The following is a 22250-nucleotide window of genomic DNA, read 5'->3' on the forward strand; positions in this document are numbered from 1 at the left end:
TAATTGACATGGCATTTGGACTTTATTTTCCTTATCTAAGCTATGGAGAGAAGAGAGATTATGTTTTATTTAGTGACAGTGATAAAGGTATTAAAATTGTTTTTACCTCCTGTGATGAAGTTGAGACCTGGGAATGATAGATGTTGAACTTGCAGTTACTGAGCAAAGCAGTCACGTGACATGTCATTTAACCACCACTTTGCTCAACAACTGAAATTCCAGTCCCAATTGTGGTTCAAACTGGTAGAAAAGTCAAACTGATAGAAAACCAAAAGCCATAAAAATGAAAGGAAACTTTCAATAGACTGATCTACTATAATATTAGGCTTGCAACTAAAACCATAGGAAGGCTATGGAAACCTATGCTTGTTCTTAAAGCAAGGCCTGTATCAAAGGTCAATTTTTGGTAAGGTTTGTGGGTTATATTGTAGATAATTAGGACAAGGATATGGTATTTGGTTCAAGTAATATACCGTATTTTTTGGAGTACTAGACACACCTTCCCTCCCCTAAAAGTGTGTGGAAATGTTGGTGCATCTTATACACCAAATGCAGCCATTTTTGGCCTCTCACAGCCCTGCCCCCGCATCCCATTTTTGTGAAAAACGGGTCAAAAATGGGCTGTTTTTCGCAAAAACGGAGGCGTTTTTGCCTTACCCCGGCCCCATTGAAGCCTGCAGAGTGCTGCTGGGGGCTGAGGGAAGGCAAAAACTTTTTTTTTTCTTACTTACCTCTTTGAAATCTTGGTGCATCTTATACACCGATGTGACTTATAGTCCGAAAAATACGGTATTGGAATCAAACACAAAACCCATCTTCCAATTTGGGTGCATATTCCAGACTCATACTTAGCAAAATTAATTTTCCTTCACCAGAAGTCACTTGCAAATGCATGGAATCAAGTTGCTGTTTTATCCACAAAAGAATTTTGGGGAAAGATAAGCAAAAAAACATTTCTTGATGCTGCTACTATCTTTTCATCCTCATTTCACCTCCCCCAAATTTCTCATCACGCCCCCCCCCCATAATTTTGTCCTCCAGAATAGAGAGCAGCATTCAAAAATTTTTATGAAAAAAAGTATTTTTCTTACCAAGTGGTAAACATCATCTAAACAAGTAAATTCATTAAAACTGATAATAAGCTTGCGAAGTCCAGTGAGTCTGGAGATATCTCGGAGTTTGGTAAGCCGGTTTCCATGTAGATTCAGAACCTATATTAGTAGGAAAGCAGGAATTGTTTATTGATCTTTTAGTATTTAAGGGATGATGTTGAGTGTTGGGCAAAGCTTTCAGAATGATGTTGTTTGAAAACAACTATAAAAGTTTCCCTAGTCCATATATATGCATGGACATGTAGGAAGCTACAGTGAAGTAAAACAGTTGTCATGTCACAGGACTCATGCTGATTCTGAAGAAGATTTTCCAGTTGAACTGGGGAATGTCAGGAAAAACAAAGCCAAGAATCACCTAAGCCTGATCAAGTTCTACATGAACAGCTGGACCAATCTTATAATGACAGCGTAAGGCTTCGAAGCCCTCACACCTAATAAGCACAGCAGAGAGCAGAGAAAAGACATTCTATGAGGCTTCTTGCCAAGTAAGGGAGTAAACTTCTTGATGAAAGACAGCTTGAGCAGTCTGATTTAGGAGGCAAGCCTGATCTATGTTTTGTTGTTTGAAGCAATTATCTGATTTGTGGGTCTTGTATAGATTCAGCCTTGGTAGCACAGAATGCAGTATTGCAGGCTAATTCTGCCAACTGCCAGCAGTTCAATTCTCACCTGCTCAAGGTTGACTCAGCTTTCCATCCTTCTGAGGTTGGTAAAATGAAGACCCAGATTGTTGGGAGCAATATGTTGACTCTGTAAACCACTTAGAGAGGGCTGTAAAAGCACCGTGAAGCAGTATATGTCTAAGTGCTATTGCTATTCTGCTTATGAAACTAACCTCTGGAAGACTGGCAATCCTAACTTGGCTCTTGGAATTTTGAGCTGGATTTTGACTATTCTTCTATGTGCTCCTGTTGAAAATAAAACTGCTCAGGCAAACTTCCTTTTTGGAAAATCTGTTTTTGTTTACATGACCTTTGTTTGTTGTCCCTTCACCCTCTTCAACCTTCAGTAAACTGTTAATTGCCATAGCAATTACATGTGTGTAATTGAAACTCAAAGCAGGTCATAAGTGTGCATGCAATGCAGACGGGGTGGGGTGGGGTGGTACTTCAAGGCAGCTATGCTCTGGAGGATGTACCTACATTAATGCTTCAGAAATAGTGTTTTGGCCATACCAAAGTCTTTTACAACTCCTCCCTTTCAAATGTTTGCACAGCCATTTTCTTAAAATTATTTAGATATCATACTTCAAAAGAATTGCTATCCCTAATTTCAACATTTGAATGATTTATGTTGAAAGAGGTAGTGCTTTTCCAAAATATAATTCCAATAAATTTTATGCATTCTTGGAATAGTTTTCTTGATGTATTTTCAAAACCAACATTTTAATGTCAAGACCTTCTACCTCAATTGGAAGCATTCAATTCATGAAAGAAAGGTAATTTCCTAACAAGTGTTCAGGTTTTAAAAAAAATTCAAGGTAATCACTCTACCCCTACAATTTAAATAATAAAGTAGCTACTATTGGGATTAAAGTCCAAATCACATAAAATAGGTACAAAGGCAGGTTTATTTGAATCTATTCTTGAGCTTGAGAATGAAAAAAACATTCCTTTGTATTTCATCCTTCTATTTCAAATAATTATGTGGGTGGAATGAGCTAGCTTCATACTCTTCAGGTGCCATTAGGTAGCATTGTTGGAATGCAGCCAAACATACCTATTCTGCTTAGCAGAGGCAGGTAGTATTGCAAGAAATTAGATTGTTTTGTTGTGAGATTCCCCCCCCTTTATCTAAACATGATCTGAACATATTTATTCTGTGAAATCCCCATGTTCTATCCCCAGTCCATCAATGAGACAGACTTAATTTGCCCTTAATTGCACCACTGTTACAGTAGCATTTTCTCCATATTCCTTCTCAAGACATCCCAAAATGCATAAGCATTAGCCTTTCCCATCTACTACCTTGGAGAGAAATCAGGTGGTTGGCAGCGACTGGAAACAGAAGCAATACAGCCAAGATAACAAGGAGCAGCAGGGGCAATAAATTTAATGTCAATATTGTATGCTTTTCTACCAATTCAGGGTACTGGATAAACTTCAACTCAGCAGTGGGGAAAGGCAGAATCTAATTTTCATTCTGTATCAAGGCAGATGAAAAAAGCTACTCACAACAATCTGACTGTAAGTGTTGACCTTTGAGACTGCCATCACAGTTTTTTCATCCAAGCAAATAATTTTGGGCTTGGGCTTAATTATTGGCTCCATGCTTAACACATTATCATCATGTTGGAGATCCCGAGAAAACACAAAGCCTGCTGAATTTCGCCTTCCATCCTCCCCAATCACATTGTTGGGTGAGGAGAACAAAGCCTCCACTTTGACCTACATAAAAGATCAGAAAAGATGTTTCTAACATGCCTGGTCAACGTGAACATTTTGGACACCATTACATATAATAATGCAGAAGATTTTAAAGAGTGATATGCAACTGATGCCAGATTTATTGGTGTGGGGAGGAGACTGATCTATAAACAGTTGGAAAAAATGGAACTTTGATTTTGTGTATGATAACTTTACAGAAACTATTATCAGCAGCTATTAGTAGCTGGAAAAAGAATCATATCCTTTGACACATAGTTTCTTTATTTTTGAGTCTTTCTCAAAGTTTGTAAGTTTTTAAAGAATGACTGCAATATAAAACCTACTGTATATGTACTGATCACAAAAGATAATTATTCCTGTTTCTGAGATTATCTTCTTCATTTTTCTGAATAATCTACTATCTACCTGTACCCTAGAAAATATTTTTTTGTTAAAGAGATCTTCTCCAGTATTAAGATGGGAGTCTCTGTCAGAAAATTCTCTATTTCATTTTACTACATAGCAATACATATTCATAGTTAATCTAATTAATTCTATAAATGAAATCATAATTAGTGAACTGATAGCTAAGAGACATTCCATACCTGTGTCATGTACTCAAATTCAATGACGTACTCTGGCAAAACAAGCTCATGATCAAACACAAACCATTCACACTGTCGGAGGCTACAGTCACAATTCTTGCATTCCATAGAAGAACATGATTCGGAAGCTAAGGAAAAGGACACAATATGGTTCTCTTGTTTGTCTTTACTTTTATACAGACAGTGTAACTTAGAAGAGGTTAGCGGGGATATTTTTACTAAAATTCAAAGAACCACTAGATGAAAACCTCTGGCTGGGAGGTGTAATTTATTTATTTCATTCCCCTGCCTTTACCATTTATATACAGCTCAAGGCAAAGAACATTTGTAAAGCTCCTTCTTCTTCCTATTTTCTCCACAACAACAAGCTTATATATTACCTTCCGGGCCGGATTTTCCTATAGGCTAACTAGGCTTCAACCTAGGGCCTCAAGATCAAGAGGGGCCTACATTCAAATTGTTAGCAAAATTAAAATTACACTATTCTAAAAACAGTGAACACTAAAACACTGAACCGAAAATAAGGAGAAATTCTACGCATATGACTAATAAACAAACATAAAAATATATTGGTTAAGATCGTTCCAGTGCCGCAGCAGTTGGGGAGCCCGCCCACGTTCCTGGCACCGGCGGTCGGGCAAGAGGCGCGGCCGCTCCCAGTAGCCGCCCCGTCAACGCTGAGCCCACCAGCGGCCAGGCAGGTGAGGGCGAGGGGGCCGAGCCGGGCAGCTGAGCGCAGCAGGGGAGGCGGCTGGCCTCGCTGCCTTTGCCGCAGAGCAGAGCTGCCCTCCGTCGGGAGGTCAGCTATATATATTGATATATATTGATATATCATAGTAATGATGTATTTTATTGTCTCTCATGTAATTTACAAACTTAAAAATGGGAGGTGAAAGGGCCTCATAAGTGGAATAGCCTAGGGCCTCTTTTCATCTAAATCCGGCCCCAATTACCTTAATGTCATTGATTATTAGACCCAGTTTGGTCTAGTGGTTAACCAGACCACTAGACAACAAACCAGGAGACATAATATTACAACATACATACTTACTTACTTACTTACTTACTTACTTACTTACTTACTTACTTACGTACCAGAGGTGGTATTCAGCAGGTTCTGACCAGGTCTGGAGAACCAGTAGCGGAAATTTTGAGTAGTTTGGAGAACAGGTAAATACCACCTCTGACTGGCTCCACCCCCCCATGTGTTCCCTGCCTCCCGAGTCCCAGCTGATTGGGAGGGAATGGAGATTTTACAGTATCCTTCCCCTGGAGTGGGGTGGGAATAGATATTTTACAATATCCTTCTTCTGCCATGCCCACCAAGCCATGCCACACCCACTAAGCCATGTCCACAGAACCGGTAGTAAAAATTTTTGATTCCCACCACTGATACATACATAATTAATTAATAACTTACAGGTAAAAATTAAGAAAAGACTTAAGACTTTTAAGATTTAAGAAAACTAAGAAACAGAGTGCCTCGGGATGCATGCTGAGCTTCAGAAGCTGTTTCAAAATTTTGAAGCTCACCATGCAAAAATGACTCTAAAGTTTCAGTATCTAGGATTCCCAAGGTCTTCTTGATGCTTCCTCAAAATATTTGAAATTGTTTTGCCATGACAGAACCAATACTTGAAAAAAACCTTGGTGAACTATTTCCATATTATAGCCTGTTTCCATCTATTTTCTTAAATGCAGCCAAGAGTAGGCCACTCTTAAGACTTTATCCTGACTACATGACTGTGATCAAATTGCAGGACACTGAAGACTGGGCTGAAAATATATTGCAAATGCCTTTTTGGGTTTCAGTTTGAATTTAGTATGCATATGTTTGATTAGATTGCCACCTGGTGGTTATTCATGTTCATGCTGTACTTTCTTCTTAGGGAGGAAGATAAGTTTATCTTTTCAAAGCTTTTGGGAAATATGCAGTGTTGTCTTCATATTCTTTTAATAATAAATCTTTAATCACAAGGTGAAGAAATGGGTAAAGTGAGGGACACTTATCTACTTCGGAAAGAACAGAAATGTCCAAGAAATTATTGTATAATGTTGATTCCAACTGCCAAATTCTCCAACTTAGAAATAAGAACAATCTCTAAGTCTTTATATACCTGCATATATATATCAATCATACTTATTATTAATTTTCAATAACAAAACATCATGAAGAAGCTATAGAGGTGGAACTTCAGCTGGAGCCACTAACTCACATTTGGCTTTGTCTGGTTCCCCAGTCCCGTTGGTGGGTGCATGAGGGCTGTTTTGAGATGATCTGTGAGGCTTGTATACACTATCGATCCCAGGATAGCTTGCTGGGGTGACTAGATCTGTATCAGAGGCTCCAACACTATGCCCAAGAAAGACTTTGGCAACTATAAGTTTCCCTGAAAAATGAATAAAATCTCTTATTTATAAACTCAATCTATTGGAACTCTAATGGAAAACTCCAAACAAGTGAAATGGAACACATCAAACCACGTAATAAAAAAGTTAAAAGCTTCCTGCTTCCTGCTTCCTACTTCCGTCAAGATGTTAACATATATTTTAGCATTATTAATATGGGAAATGGTAAACTAGTCAACATAGTAGCCAGTGTTTCCAGAATAACCACCACAACTTATATTTCTAACTTTGACACAAATCAATACAGATTTAAACAAAAAAAACAAAAACAAAACAGAGTTAGTTGGAAGGCATGAGGCCATAAATCAGTACCTTGCTAAATCCTGTTTCTCTATGTTAGAATTTGAGGTCATTCACTGAAACTAAATGCAGGGATATTCAGGATTCACAGAGAAATACTAGTTTTACGTAGTAGCTAAACTGTGGGATACCCTACAGCAGTCATATTAATGGTAGCCAATTTGGATGGTACTAAAAGCTGATTGAACTGTTCAGGGAGGATCGACGGCTGCTATACAGGAACTCCTTGGTTAACAAATACTAATTCAGCAACCATTTGAACTAGCAATGGCACTGAACTAGTGGTACTCATGACTAATCCTCAAGGTTCCAGTCACTGCAGGGCCCCAGATGTGATCCAGATGCTCAATAACTGGTCCAGTTTTCTGACCATCAAAGCATCCTATGATCGCATGAAAGTGCGACTTTCCCTCCCAGCTTCCCATAAACAAAGTCAATGGGGAAGCCAGAAGTAAACTGGATGTTCTGATCATGTGTGATCCTCACTTAGTGATAACCTTAATAACAGGAACAGAGAATGCTTGAGATGATGTCACTAAGGGTGATACATGCTTAGCAACAGAAATTTCCATAATTAAGCCAAGACTACCTGTACTGATGGTGGTTTACTATCTCCCAAAGCACAAGATGCCATGCTCTCAGTACTCACTACTGAGGAAAAAGGGCACTACCCATCAGTTCTGTAACTTCTAAAATGCATCTAGATTGCCACTGTGTGATATACACATCTGTGGCATAATCAATGGGACTTTTCTTATATGATTCATTTATTATTACATTCATACCCCATCTTTATTTTGTACAACTTCAGGCAGTGTAAATAATGCACCACTGGGTACTCCAACAGTATTAAAATCTGCACTTCTTACTAATTTTAACTGAATCTATACTGAGTCTTGGGTGTTTTTATTTATTTGTTAAAATTTAAATAAACCATTATTAAAATTATGTTTAAATCCATTCAGCAACATCTTAAACATTACCATATCTGATTGACTCCTCAAAATCTCCTTTACTTTGGGATTGTTTTTGCAGAATTTCAATTCTTGGATGTTCACAGATGGTTAGACTGTTTGAGAGTAAAAGGACTCCATTTTCCTAAAATAGCAAAACAAAACAAAATAAAAACCAACAGCTCGCTAATCTGAGTGTTACTGCCTCACAAAGAGCTTTCCAAATATTTAATTAATAGTTTTAAAATTAACAAGCGTTATGAGCATGTGGAACATATAAACAAGCACAACAGAAAGGTAGATGAGAAAACTGACAAATGTTAGATTACAGATTGTGATCTTTCTGTTTGTAACACTTCTGCATTAAAACTGAAGAAGATTTACTATTGACTAACCAATTCACTTCCTTTATTTCTCTCTTTTTTAAAGGAGCAGATTTCTAGCTTTTATGGCACTAAGATGCAGAAAAATAAGAGTTGAAAGGGATCTTGGAAGTTTTCTAGTCCAACCTCCTTGCTCAAGTAATCCAGTCCAGATTGATTCTTTCAGCCCAGTCTTGCCAGATTTACAAATTGTATAACTTTTTGCATCACTTGTTAAGGAAACATTGCAGTTGTTAAGTGACCGCAGCAACCGTTAATGCACTCCTATGGGTGTTTTTTTGCTGGAAACTGGCTAAAAGGGTAGGGAATTGACAAAAAACATAATAAATCACCGCAAAAGGCTATAAAGGTGAGCTAGTTATCAAGCAACCCAAAATGTGGTCATGTGATTGTGGTATGCGCGTGTGTGCGTGTGCATGCATGTGTAGCTATCAAAACTTCAGAATTAGGTCATTAGTAGCTTGGGGGGGGGGGCAATGTTGAATAGATATTAAGTGACCTGTAAGTCAAGGAATATCTGTAGTTGCATATGGAGCGTGACAGGAGAGTTTGATTACCCAATTAGTTTTTACACAGTTCTTTAACTACCATAAGAGAAATACGTAAAAACAGGAATTGCATTATTTATTCAAAGTACAAAAAAACTTTTTTTAAATGCACACAACTGGAATTTAAAGGCACAATTGTTTTAAATATAAATAATATAAAATGTGTGGAATGGCAGAAACCTCTTTGAGACCATACCATTTCAGAAATAATGTGAATGTTACCCAATATAAAACAACACTACAGAAAGCTATGAAAGCATGTTGGGACAATGTTATTATTCAATAATGTTGTATTCTTTCCTATAGGAAAGCATTTTGTTTCTTTTAATAAAGGAAGTACTAATTCATCCTTAATCAGTCCCTTATCTGCACTGTTTCATGATGCATTTGATTATCCAGATAATTTTTAATAATATTCTTCCTCATAGGAGGACATAAACAGGAAAAAAGAATGTTATGTCCTACTGTTTTGGAACCTTTACTTACTGTCATTGAGTCCTGAAAACCTTCTTCCAGAATGTGGATTAATTGCTTTTTTCTTCAAGGTATTCAGGGGGAGATACATAGAAGAGGTACTCCAACATCTTCTGAAGCTTCTGAAGGGGAAAATGGAAGGAACAGGAAGAGAAAGAACAAAGACATTAAAAAAAAATTAACACAGTAAGGGATGTAATAATTGAATCCTAAGTCCACCTAATTTATTATCCTGTCTTATACCAAAGCTTCCTACAAATGATAACATTCCTTCCGTGTTTGCTCTAAGTTACTGATCCACAAGAAGGCATTACGGTATACCATGGCTAATAAGTATTTATAAAGCCATTGGCATCCCATTTCTCCTAGGTAGAGCCGATATTTGTTTTGGACTCAACAAAAAGTACAGGGAAATTCCACTGGAAGCCTACTGAGCTTTGCCACACCTCACAGTCTCTCCCAACTCCTAAACCACTTGTTCAAGCAAATGGAATTTGGGCCAGAAGAGCCATGAGCGGAAGAGCAAAAATAAATGATCCACAGGCAGGGAGCAGAAACAACTGGAAAGAAACCTAAGACAGCTAAAGCCAAGAAGAAATCTACAAAGTGGCAGAAATGAGAGTAAGGATTGGTAAAATGGTGGCAAACCAAAAAACAGGTGGTTCTTATGCTAGAAGACTGGAAAGGACGGCTTAAGAAAAATTGACAATAGTAAATTTGGCAAGGCAGGAAAGGTATCAGCATTCATAAGTTGTGCTGTAAATAAAGGTGGGAAGAGGTAGAAAGGAGCCAAGACTGGCTGTCTAGTTTCTTCTTAAATGCCTCCAGTGATGGAGCACCCACAACTTCTGAAGGCAAGTGATTCCACTGGTAATTGTTTTCACTGTTAGGAAATTTCTCCTTCGTCGTAGGTTGCCTCTCTCTTTAATTCAGTTCCCATCCATTGATTCTTGTCCTATCTTCTAGTGTTTTGGGAAAACAGGTTGAACATCTCTTCTTTCTGGTAGCCCCTCAATATTGGAACATTGCTGTCATGTCACCCCTATTCTTTGTTTTCACTAGACTACACATATCTGATTCCTGCAATCATTCTTCATATGTTTAGCTTCCAGCCTGTAGGATTTGCACCCACTTTCTTACATAAATTCCTATTCCAGCTCATAATACTCTTTTAGCTATTAAAATGCTTGATTATGGTGTAAATATCAACATGAAGCAGATTACTGGGTGACCAGATAATTCAAGCCCCATATAAAGTCCTTAAAATAACCACACAATTCATAAAATCACAATATATCCTACTCTCACATGTAATAATATTTATTGGGTTGAATGCATCCTTACAGTAGGTCCACTGCGATCTGAACTGTTTTTCAGACACATAGGTTTATTATGCAGATAACACCCTCAATAAAAGCAGAAAGAACCAAAGTCCAATTAAATATCTTTTTTTGATTAACTTTCTTTAAAATCAACTCACATGGACTCATTTAACTCTCTTTATCCAAAAACTTTTGGAATTTCTCCTCAAAATTCAGCCTCAAAATTCGGTTGTGCACCCTAATAACACGATTTACTTTCAATGAAGTGATGCCATATACTTTGAAGTCCCAGGCACAAAATCGGGATAAAATCAATTCATAGCACGAAATTAAACCTATGGTTAAGGAAAGAGGACTTGAATCACTATAATTACTCAATATGATACACTGCCCAACTAATTAGACAAAATTTTTAAAAACCCCTCCCTCCATTAATTACATTACAATAAAATCTAAAACAATCTCTCAATTTTGAAGATTAATTACTGTTATTTTCAGATAAAACAGCAGGAAGATTCCTCAATATTTTACTGAAAAAGATAATATCTGTGAGCTGGTGAGAAAGCAGCTGAAATTATATTTAATTTGCTTTCAAACCTTTTCATCACCTTACACTAATTTATAATCCTTTGTTTTGAATGCAATGGATTTGAGCACAAAACCTACAGTAACAGTGAAAGCTGCCTTCCAGCTAATCAGACCCTTAGTTCATCTAATACTGATTACAATGACCAGCATTAACGTTTCAGAGTTGAAAAGTGATCGTAGCATGCTTGTCTGAAGATACTGGAGACTGAACCGGAGATATTCTAGTATATATACTTTTTCCTGTCTCAGTTTTCTGAGAAACTTTGTTTTCCTTTGAATGAAGTAACCTAGCAATTATTGCCATACATATTATTTGAAGGAAATTACTTCTTGGATTTTTTTTTTTATATCTTATTTTTTTTAAAAGGGCTGTGTGGCTACATCCATCATTACTTATATAGTTAACCCTCGATTTAAAACTGTTCATTCACAATAGTTTTGGATTCATGATATCACAGAAAAGTGAGTTCTACCCATCCTTCAAGTTACGACTCTTGCACAATCCCTATGGTTATGTGATCACAATTCAGGAATTTGACAATTTATGACAATTGCAACATCTTGCAGTCAAACGATGGTGATATGCACTTCCCCACAGCTTCTGTCAATCAAAATCAATTGGGGAAGCTGAATTTGTTTAACAACTATGTGATTTCACTTAACCAGCCAAGGTAAAAATGGTTGTAAAATCAGGTGTGTTCACATGTTAAGTCCTTGTGCTCTCTGGATTTAGTTGTTTTCTTGCAAACATTTCATTAGCCAAAGTAGGTAATGATAAGTCACGGTCAAGGTTCGCTTATAACTGCACTGACTTATGATGGAACTTCCAATCTCAATTGGGCTTATAAGTCAAACACTACAGTACAATATCTGTTCCAAGCACAGACTGTAGTAGTGATAAATCAGCAATGTGATGTCTATATGAGGTGCTGTAAGGAGTGAATGACAATCTGTAGAGTAATCCAAAGCTGTTATTTGATACATTAACATTTACTGAGGGAGACATAGCAGAGCAGAAACATGTTGGTTGGATATATGTAGCAGTGATGTAAATTATTGCTTTATTGCATTTTGGAGGGATTTGCTGTACAATACATATTGCACAAGGCTGATATTATTTTCTGTTTCCTCATGAATGGAGCTTTTCCTTCTCTTGTAGAATCGGTCTTTCATTATAAGTAAGTCTGTGGTAACAATATCTGAATCTCTCTATCATGCTATCTAGGTAGCAAAGCAAAGATGAACTGCAAGCTAGATCAAGTGGCACACAGAGTTCAAGGGAAGGGGAGATTTATATCCTGCTTTTTACTCTATTTAGGGTAGTTGTCAGATGCAAAAGACCTGGATCACATGGGAAGTTCCAATTAAACAGATTTTTTCCTGCTGCCTATACACAGGAATATTTTCAATTAATGATTAGCACATACTATAAGTAAGGGTCATGGGAATTCATGACTTAGTATGTGTCTAGCTATGAAGAGCCGAGGTGGCGCAGTGGTTAGGGTGCAGTACTGCAGGCCACTTCAGCTGACTGTTATCTGCAGTTCAGCAGTTCTAATCTCACCGGCTCAAGGTTGAATCAGCCTTCCACCTTCCGAGGTGGGTGAAATGAGGACCCGGGATTGTTGTTGGGGCGATATGCTGACTCTTGTAAACCGCTTAGAGAGGGCTGAAAGCCTATGAAGCGGTATATAAGTCTAACTGCTATTGCTAGTGCTATGTAGAAACTCTAGGTTGGTCCCGTTTTTTGACACCACCACAGGCTCTGCCTTTTTTTTCTACAATTGCTCACATTTCATTTATTTTTTTGATGACCAAGCGTACCTCTTAATCTGCATTAAGCCATGTTTGTTTTCCTTTATGTGTTTAACTTACTCCCTTCTGTTTTCTATACAAAACTATTCAATTTCTTTAAATTATAGGTTGTTATGATGTCCCAACTGCCAAGACTAGCTGGAACATAGAAAGTTGTATTTTACAAGCCACTGGGTATTACATTCTCATTGCTGAGACTGGTTTGCTGTCACTTTCCCTGGTTTTAGGCAACCAATGCTCCACAGCCAGTGGCCTCACCCCCTTCTACTCCTGGTGCTCACTTGGATCCATTAGAACACTGCAAGATTGAAGAGTAACATTTTAGAACACTGCAAAACAACTGTACCAAATATCACTTGGTGAGCCCTCTTCAAATCGGGTGTTCCCACAGATTCCAGTTCAGTAAGCAAAACTGTACTGCCAAATTGCTGGTTTTCTTCTTCTTCTGGACTTCCACTTGATAAATAGATTCAATTCTGCAATATAACACACAGGATACACCATAGCTGAAAGTTGACAGTGAATGGCAAAGTACAGAAAAGGGCAATGATCTCAAGAACTGCATAGCAAGCCTTATGAATATGCAGGACCTTGGAGCCAAGGTAGGTCCTAATGATTTTTGTTTCTTCTTGATTTCCAACTTTCCCCCACTTAAAACACATGTATCTGTCTGAGTTAACTTAAACAGATACAATGGGAAACACAATCATGTATTCAAATTCTATCAAGTGCTCTGCAAGAACCAAAAGTGTGCCTGCCTCCATTGCATGTATAAAGTTGCTATAATAAACGAATAAGCACAAGGTCTCTTTTTTTTAATGTTAGATAAGGATGGTGTTAGTTAAAGAAATCCAGGACTTGTCAAAGTTCAATTGTTACTCCAGATAAATTAATGTATCCTTATCTGAAAGAAGTGTGATCCTGAATTTTAGAACATTCATGCATCCCTGAAATTATCAACCTTACTCATCACATTCCATTTTTCAGCTAGTGGAAGATAGTCCTCCCATTACAAAGAGAATTATTTGGGGGAAATATCATTTTCCTTTCAGGTAAATATAATATTTTTGCTTTCATCATCACGTTAATGTCCCAATGGACACTATTCGGAAAAGGCAAAAGAAGCAATTTTTTTTCCCCCTCAGAGGGCCACTGACATCTTTGAATGTAAAACTATCAACATGAAAATCATTCATGTAAAAAGAACACCTGCTATCTTTCCAATTAGGAGGACTTTTAAACGGATGAAACAATTTGTTCAGTTAAAAACAAACATCTAAACATAGAGTATTTTTTTAAAAAGTACTGCAATTACACTTCTCATTTAGGTTCTCGATCAGGGCGTTCAAACTCGTGACCCCTAGGCCAGATGTGTCATGCGCTGGCCATGCTCACCACCGGTTTAGCAAAGGAGGGAGGGCGTCCTGATACATCATGTGACACTGCCATGACCACAAAATTTGACACCCCTGTTCCTAGATATTTAGTATTGAATTTATAGAAACATAGCCGTTCAAGTGCCATAAATCCTACTTTATACTTATTTACACAGAGATAACCTTTCAAGTCCTCAAATCCTACTTTATGGATTTCCTGAATACTTCTCTCCTTCCTACAAATCCTTCACGATGACATAACACAGCGCCGAGCAGCCTACCTGCCTCTTCCCAGAGGACAGGCACGTGTGAGGAACTGAGGACCAGCATGCAACCCCCAGCCCAAAGTGGATCTTATCTCAAGCAATGAATTCAGTGTCTTCAAGTCCCAACCTGTTCAAACAGCAGCCCTTGCACCTTTCACAAGATGTACATACTCCTGCAGTTTCTTGTTCCAGAAATTTATTCTTCTTTTGAGGGCATCCTAATTTATGAAGAAATAGTTGCTCCAGACTGGATTCTTCTGTGGTCTCATCTGGACTCTCAACTTCCCCATCTGATTTTTCATATTCAAAGTTCCAGCTAGAAGAAAACTTTACTAGTGTGTATTTTCCACTTGCTTGAAGTTCCCTCAATTCACGTTCCAGCTGTTTTAAGACAGAAAGCAAAGAAATGCATTAGTTTGACTGAAATGTATGAAGGAATAGGAACATTTAATGAAAAGCTAAAGCCCAAAACTGTATACATAAAACAATGTGCAAAATAGGACAAGAACCAACACATGTGTTTTGCTGCACATCACTGCATAAATAAGAAAATATTTCAGTTGTTATTCCACAATGAAGAAGAAAATATTATTCACAATGAAGGAAAAATACTACAACATTTTGAGCAAATTATGCAATATGCACCAATTCTAAAAGTATATCTAATATCCATCTTTTTTTAAAATAATAATAATGTAAGGGCATGTAGATTGTGATGCAGAGGAGACAGGGAGGGGGGAGGGAGGGAGGGAGGAGAGAGAACACTTTTTCCTTCAGATACACTTTCCATGCCAAAAATGCCTCTTCCAAGTATTTGCTTTCACAAAACACATTAGACTTTTAGAGCAATAGGCAGTGAGACTACGTCAGCAAATAGCAAGCACAGGAAGGAAAGAATTATCTCCCTTCCCCTTTTATACTGTGCATTGCTCGGTGTTGGGGCTCATGTGGATACTTTTCTTGGATAGTTTGTTAAGACAAATTGAATTTGGTTTTAAAGACTTGGTAAACATATATTAAGATGTACTGATTTATTATTGCAAGCCGGAAGTATGTTTCAGTAAACACTCCAAATTCTATTCTGTTGGGTTGTATTGGAGTTCAATATTAACCAAGAGGACATAGTAATTTGCTCAATATTATGTATGCTTTTATTTTATTTATTTATTACTTTTTATGTTGCCTACCTCCCTTATGAGGTGACTTTGGGCAGCATTTATTTAGTATATTAGTGTTGTTTGTCACTCAGTCAGCCAGATGTTTGGATTGGACTTGGCATTTTTGTCATCTATTGAGTCCTTCCCAAGGGCCCGTGATTATTATTAGTACTGGTTTGATTAAATACCTCATGTCATGGGACTGGATAGCCTATAAAACAATTTCTTTTGTATGATTTATTTGATTGTCTATTACCACCCATCTTCTAACCCTGGGCAGGCTATATTCATAAAAACATAATTACAAATAAATATATATGGTTGCCAAGTAAAACTATATATCTATATCTTTGGGGCCCTTAACACACTTGGACCTGGCAGGTAACAATGACTTCACAACCGTACAAAAGGTTAGATGGTTCAGGAATTGTCCTACTCTCATCCTAAACTCTGAAAATTTCAGCCGGGATTGAATCTGGAACATTCTGGGTTGCAAAGCCTGCATTTCTACCAAGATTTTTAATGAAGAAAGGCTCACTACTGAATTGTTGCCATCTACTTCTGGGGAAGTAAGTAATTCCTACTTGGAATTATTGAAGGTACAACAATAGATTATGGGCAGCACTTCAATGGTAGCATTCAAACAATAGGATTCAGCCAAAATTTACTTTGGTGATGGCGGGGTTTGCCTTTTCTTCACATGTTTCACATAGCAGTTGAAATGTTTAAGACGATCTTCTGGCAATTCTGTAGTTGTTCTTTCTTTCTCTTAGCTTTTCAAGCTCCTCATATCAGTTGTCTATGAACACTCTTGATTCGCAATATTGTAGTACATCACTTTTTCATCACAGTTGTCTTCAAAAGATAAAACAAAAACTCAGAAAGGGGCCGAATGTTGGCATTTAAGGATACAATAATACAATAATACAATAGGAGCCAAGGTGGCACAGTGGTTAAATGCAGCACTGCAGGCTACTGCTAGATCAGCAGGTCAGCGGTTTCAAATCTCACCGGCTCAGGGTTGACTCAGCCTCCATCCTTCCGAGGTGGGTAAAATGAGGACCCCAGATTGTTGGGGGCAATATGCTGACTCTCTGTAAACCGCTTAGAGAGGCCTGAAGGCCTATGACGCGGTATATAAGTCTACTGCTATTGCTATTGCTACAATATGAATTAAAAATTCTAAAATATCATCATGCCATTCTTGGATTGTATCTCCCAAGTTTGAAAGGTGGACCACGATATGGAACAGCCTCTTATAGGAAGAGTTTTCATTTCCTTCTATACTTTCTCCTACTGGAACCTTCAGCACGTCCATTCCCACACAATGTAATGTTTTCACCATTCCTTAGTGTAAATAATCTGCTCTTCTCTGGGTAGAGAATCTCCAATGCTTTTACAGCAAGCAGCTCCATATAATGATGACATCAAGAACAGTTAGTGGATTAACACTAATTTATTTATTTATCAAATTGATTTGCTGGCCACCTTGCGGTTCAGGCAACTCTGAGCGGTAACTTGAGTAGCTATTATAAATGTATCAATGTATGAATTGGGATATTCTAAGGTAAAGGATGGACAGTGTTAAGAGAACAGTCCTTTTGAGAGTCCATATGAGCCATCTGTGGTTTTAAGGCACAGAGGATAATTTCTTACTGATCTAATTAAAAAAAAACTCTGCATTTCAGCACGATGTGCAATGGGATCATTTAAAGAAAAAGAAACAAGTAAAGTAAAACGCACTAAGGTGATTTGCTATTACACATAGTCACAAAGTTGTCTAACACAGTGATTTCCAAAATTTTGGAACACCAGAGAACTAACATTAATTTTAAATAATCTCAGGTGAGGGTCACTCTCCCGCCATGACATGATTGAATTTGGGCAACATTCAAAATGCAGCTTAGTAGATAATTATTCCTGGTAAGCTTTCTACATGTAGCAAGGGATGGCCCTATAAACATAGTTCTCCCTCTAGAAAGGACTCTTCTGTCTATTCAAATAACTGCTGAAATTAGACATTAAACTATAAATTGGATAATCAAGCAAATATCTTAATTAATGATGAAATATTGTATTAAGTTTAAATAATAAACTGAGCACTAACCTCTATTAATTATATTTTTATATTGCACAATACTCACACATATATTTATATTTCTCAGGTAGTAAGTGTACAATGTGGGATGATCATATATACAAAGAAGAAGAACATGGGGGATTTTTACTTGTAGAGTGGAATACTAATCAGGATGGATAAAATTGATTTTTTTAAAAAAATCAGAATCAGATTTTTTAAAATCAAATTAATTTTAATAAGTGCTGTTTGGAGTAAACTATCTTAAAGATAGTTTTCTATTTAAGATACATTAATACTTAGTTTATGTTCAGCATGAAATGAAGTTTAATTATGTAGCATGAGGCTGTATATTCTGCAATATTGTCACAGTTCCGGTGAGTCAACAGCAGATCAGAGGAGGAGTTGCTGCGATGATAGAATGATAGTTTCTCTTTAAAAATTATGGTTTAAATCAAGTTGATTTAAATCAAGCCTTTTTACTAAGTGATTTAAATTGTGATTTAAATCGACTTGATTTAAACCAAATCCACCTGATACTAATGTAATTAGCTAACAGTAACCTCTTTCCTCTTCTCTGGGTCTTAAATCCTGTACTCCACCTCTGCCAGCTCTTTGATTTGTTAGAAGATACCTCATAAGTGTCAAGCCTTTGAAAGCAAAGAATGTGATATAGCACATGTGTTGCATAATTGCACAGGTGACAAACAGGGTTAGCTTCATACTGGGGGTCATTCAAACACAGGTCTGTTAAGTGAGGTAATCTTGCCAAATTGGTAATTTCCTTTGCAAAAGAAAAAAAAAATGAAAAGCACCACCTTTCAAATATATCTAATATCAGAACTATCTAGGCTTCACCATTCAGAGAAAACCTGCAGAACCTAGGAATAAAATAAACTTGGAATATTTCAATGTTAGATTTTCTTAACAACAAATAACCTTTCTCCATATTACCTGCTCCTCCATGAATTGCATTGTTTGCCAATTTTGTCTCTAGGTCCAAGTCAAGAAAGCTGGTGATGGCTATAAACTCCCTGCATTGCATGGGACCTGTGCATATTTGAGGGATCATCTCTCCCCAATCATATCTACATGTTTCATCAAGTCCAGCACATAGGATATATTCTATATCCTGTCAGCCAGGGATTGTCATCTGGATGGGCCCATGAGGCAGCTTTTTTCTGATGTGCTCCCCTTCTTGGAACATTATCTCCCAGAAGTCAGATTGGCCCAACTCCCATATTTTTCTTTTTGTTTTTAAATTATTGTATTTGTGTTGTATTTGTATACTGTTTTTATACTCTGTTTTGCCATGAGTTGTCCAGGCATTGAGATAGGTAGCTTACAAATCTGAATAATAAAACTAGATTAATAAATAACACCAATACATTATCAAGCAAGAGAAGGCAACACCTACTTAAATGAGCATATTCTGTTACCAGCAAATTAATTTTTTCAATGCTTTCACTTGGATCCAAGCGGTTTCCTAAAAGAGAAAAGGAGGGAAATCATTCTTGAACTTTTCTCTCTGTTCTGGTCTTGGTTGCTATTAAAAAAAAACTAAACAAGGTCAGATCTGGTTAGTGCTTAGTCAGAAAGCCACATGGAAATACAAGGCTGTAGGAAAGATTGAAAAAAGAAGAAAGTGGTCTCACATAACTTCTATATTGTTGCCAAGAAAACAGCATGGCTATGCCCATGGAAGAAATAGGAAAAAAGTTTAAACCAAGAGTCTTTTTTCTGTTTCAAGAATTTCTTGTGAATTATAATAGTATACAAATAAATGCAATAGAACAATGTCTATAGAACAATACATTTCTTTATACACAGGCAAATCTTTTTTAAAATATTGGATCTGCTTGCTAATCATATTCTATTTTCCACAATAATCAACAACTACCTATTGAAGTTCAACAGATGACCTGAACACAGTAGCCCTCTCCCAATGTAGACTAAGGAAGATGACCTTGATAGAGACATACAAGATCCGTTGCATCATCTTCCTTACTCTCTACACCCATTAATGTTCCTGTGCCAATATTATTCCGAAATATACACCTCTGATCCAGAATGGTTATAATTCCTCTTTTGCACAATTGATGTCAGTGATACAGCAACATAAGAGCCAAAGGCCAAAGACAAATGACTTGGCCAAACAGTTGACTGATGGTTCAAACCCAGCATTAATGTTTGGGCTGAAATAGCATGAAATAGGGTGAAATGGGATCGATATTGTTTCTCACAATACTTTTTCTCTTATTATTAGTGTCAAAACATGATGTGTTACAAATGCTTGTGTTATTATTTGTACAAATTGAAAAAATTGGGTAGCAAAATGAAACATACCCTAGTAATAGGACAATCACTTGAAAATTGTCCTATTGTCACTAAAATCTCACCTAAGTAAAACCGTTAAGCTTAGCATCTAAAACCTTAGCTATACTATTGTACTGCATAGCATGGAATATAAAAGACCCATTCTACTGTAAATGACAAGCTACTGAGCAAGATAAGGGTTCCAAGGTAGAAAATCTATTCACTGTTGTTTTCCCCATTAATAATATACAAAATAACAGATATGCAAAATACAGTGCATCTTGTACCAATTTTACTAATATTGTTATCTGCAAGATTGAGTTCTTTCAGTCTCTGCAATGAAGTCAGCCCCTGTAAAAAACACAGATTATTATATTTAGAATCATATAATGTTGCAAACTTTTAAAAAATGTAGCTATTCTTTAAAGCATTCATACATTAGATTATGTTGCATAAAGCAAATGGTTTTGGAAAACAATTTTAAACCAAGTTGTATTTTGTCTAATTTCGTGTATTTTTCCTGAGAAGTTGGACAAACTACAACCATTAACAGCAGGCTTTTTACAACTATTTTATTTAGCAGATTCCTAATAATTTTATTCCTTTAATATGGCTAATAGCATTGCAATTCTGGCACTCAACCTAAAGATTAAGTTCAGCTAGCTCTTATGCTATTTTGCTTTAAATTACAGTGGAAGACAACCTTTGTTCATCTAGACAGTTGCAGAGTTATTATTACTATGGAACAAGACCGTTTTACGAGTATTATTTTCAAGTGAATATTATTTTAATTTCTGGTTTGGTGGTTATTTTATTAAGTTGTTTAGAACAGGTAATTTTAATGTTGATTGTTTAAATCTTAATTGTATCTTCTAGTTCACTATTCATCATTCCTTCAGAAAGAGGGGGCAGGAAACAAAGAAGAAAAAAGGGAAAGGGAAAAAGAAGAAGTCTTTATGATTATTGGTGGATTGCGAAATATAATTAATCACTTGTACAACTGGGATACCTAAGAGCTTAGTATTGCTGAGATCATATTTGTATTCTGCCAAATATATTAATCAGAAACTGCTTTTGGTGATAAAAGTGATTCTGTAATAAAATGGAATAAAATGGATCAGCTGTTCTGTTTTTTACACAATTTGTAATGATTTAAATAAATACTATCTTCTTCTCTCCCATTTGCTTATTCGTACAAAGAAGAGATAGATGAGAATCAATAGCTCTTCAAAACCAAATCTTACCTGTATTTCTTTAATTTGGTTGCCATTAAGCCAAAGTATCTCCAGCTTTTCTAGCATTTCCAGATTTTCAATAATGGAAATCATATTGCAACAGGTAAAGTTTTTGCAAAAGGACACATTTTTCCAAACCATCAATTTTCTGCAAAGAAATTAAAGTCACCAATGAGGAAAATGCAGAATTTCCAGAAAATTGAACAGAAGTTTAGGGGAAATGTCTTAACCACACTGACAAATTGTCATCTGGATCTGCCACATGATGAAACTTTAACTTCACAACCATCTCATTAGATGGACATAAACCACTATATTTTCAGAATTCCCTTTCTATATATAGACCTGGGCTCCTCCAAATACTTCTGGATAAGTAATAAACTGTAACTACTTAAAATGAACTATTACTGCATTTAAAATGTCTTAAAGTTGCAGTAGATCCACAATTCATGGTTATCAACTTTTCTTCTAATGCACAAATATAAATTTGAAACAAAGGAGAAGTTAGTTTTTCCTGAATCAAATTTGATTACTGGAAATTTCACAAACATAGGCATGTAGTTTTCATGGCAACAATACAGTAATAGTTCAATGCTGCTTTTTTTCAAGCAACTAAGATTTACTAGTGGTTTCCCATCCAAGTTCTAATCAAATCTGGCCCTGCTTTTCAAAATCAGCAAAAATTGAGTAGGTATTAGCGGGAAAACATCAAATAATACACTGAAGGTGATGTATGAGTTAGATGTGAAATGGATTGAGACATTTTACTTGGGTAAGACTTCTCTATCATTGCTAAAACTGCAATCAGACTTAAAATTTGATAATACAAGCTGAAGCTTCAGAGCCAAAAGATGAGTCCTATTAATTCATTAAAACATTGTGCAAAATATTATGTCTTAGAACATTCTGATCTTGGAAAGGCCCATGATAAGGTTGGAATGGCCTGCT

At 36.6% G+C, this 22250-nt stretch overlaps 1 protein-coding gene across 1 annotated transcript in view; it reads right to left on the reverse strand.

The window, feature by feature from the left end:
* LRRC9 (leucine rich repeat containing 9) overlaps positions 1-22250 on the reverse strand; it is a 64864-nt gene that overhangs the window by 37325 nt on the left and 5289 nt on the right. Inside the window, 23 exon segments of the mRNA XM_032235910.1 lie at positions 1092-1211; positions 3287-3499; positions 4084-4211; positions 6300-6473; positions 7776-7890; positions 9142-9218; positions 9221-9269; positions 9893-9906; positions 10637-10807; positions 13217-13266; positions 13268-13351; positions 14689-14735; positions 14737-14898; positions 16375-16426; positions 16428-16465; positions 16467-16529; positions 18354-18376; positions 18379-18535; positions 19165-19193; positions 19196-19237; positions 20355-20418; positions 21312-21402; positions 21404-21450. Of these exon segments, the coding sequence (XP_032091801.1) occupies positions 1092-1211; positions 3287-3499; positions 4084-4211; positions 6300-6473; positions 7776-7890; positions 9142-9218; positions 9221-9269; positions 9893-9906; positions 10637-10807; positions 13217-13266; positions 13268-13351; positions 14689-14735; positions 14737-14898; positions 16375-16426; positions 16428-16465; positions 16467-16529; positions 18354-18376; positions 18379-18535; positions 19165-19193; positions 19196-19237; positions 20355-20418; positions 21312-21402; positions 21404-21450 (2010 nt within the window).

Source organism: Thamnophis elegans, chromosome 1, assembly GCF_009769535.1.
Source record: "Thamnophis elegans isolate rThaEle1 chromosome 1, rThaEle1.pri, whole genome shotgun sequence".
NCBI lineage: Eukaryota > Metazoa > Chordata > Lepidosauria > Squamata > Colubridae > Thamnophis > Thamnophis elegans.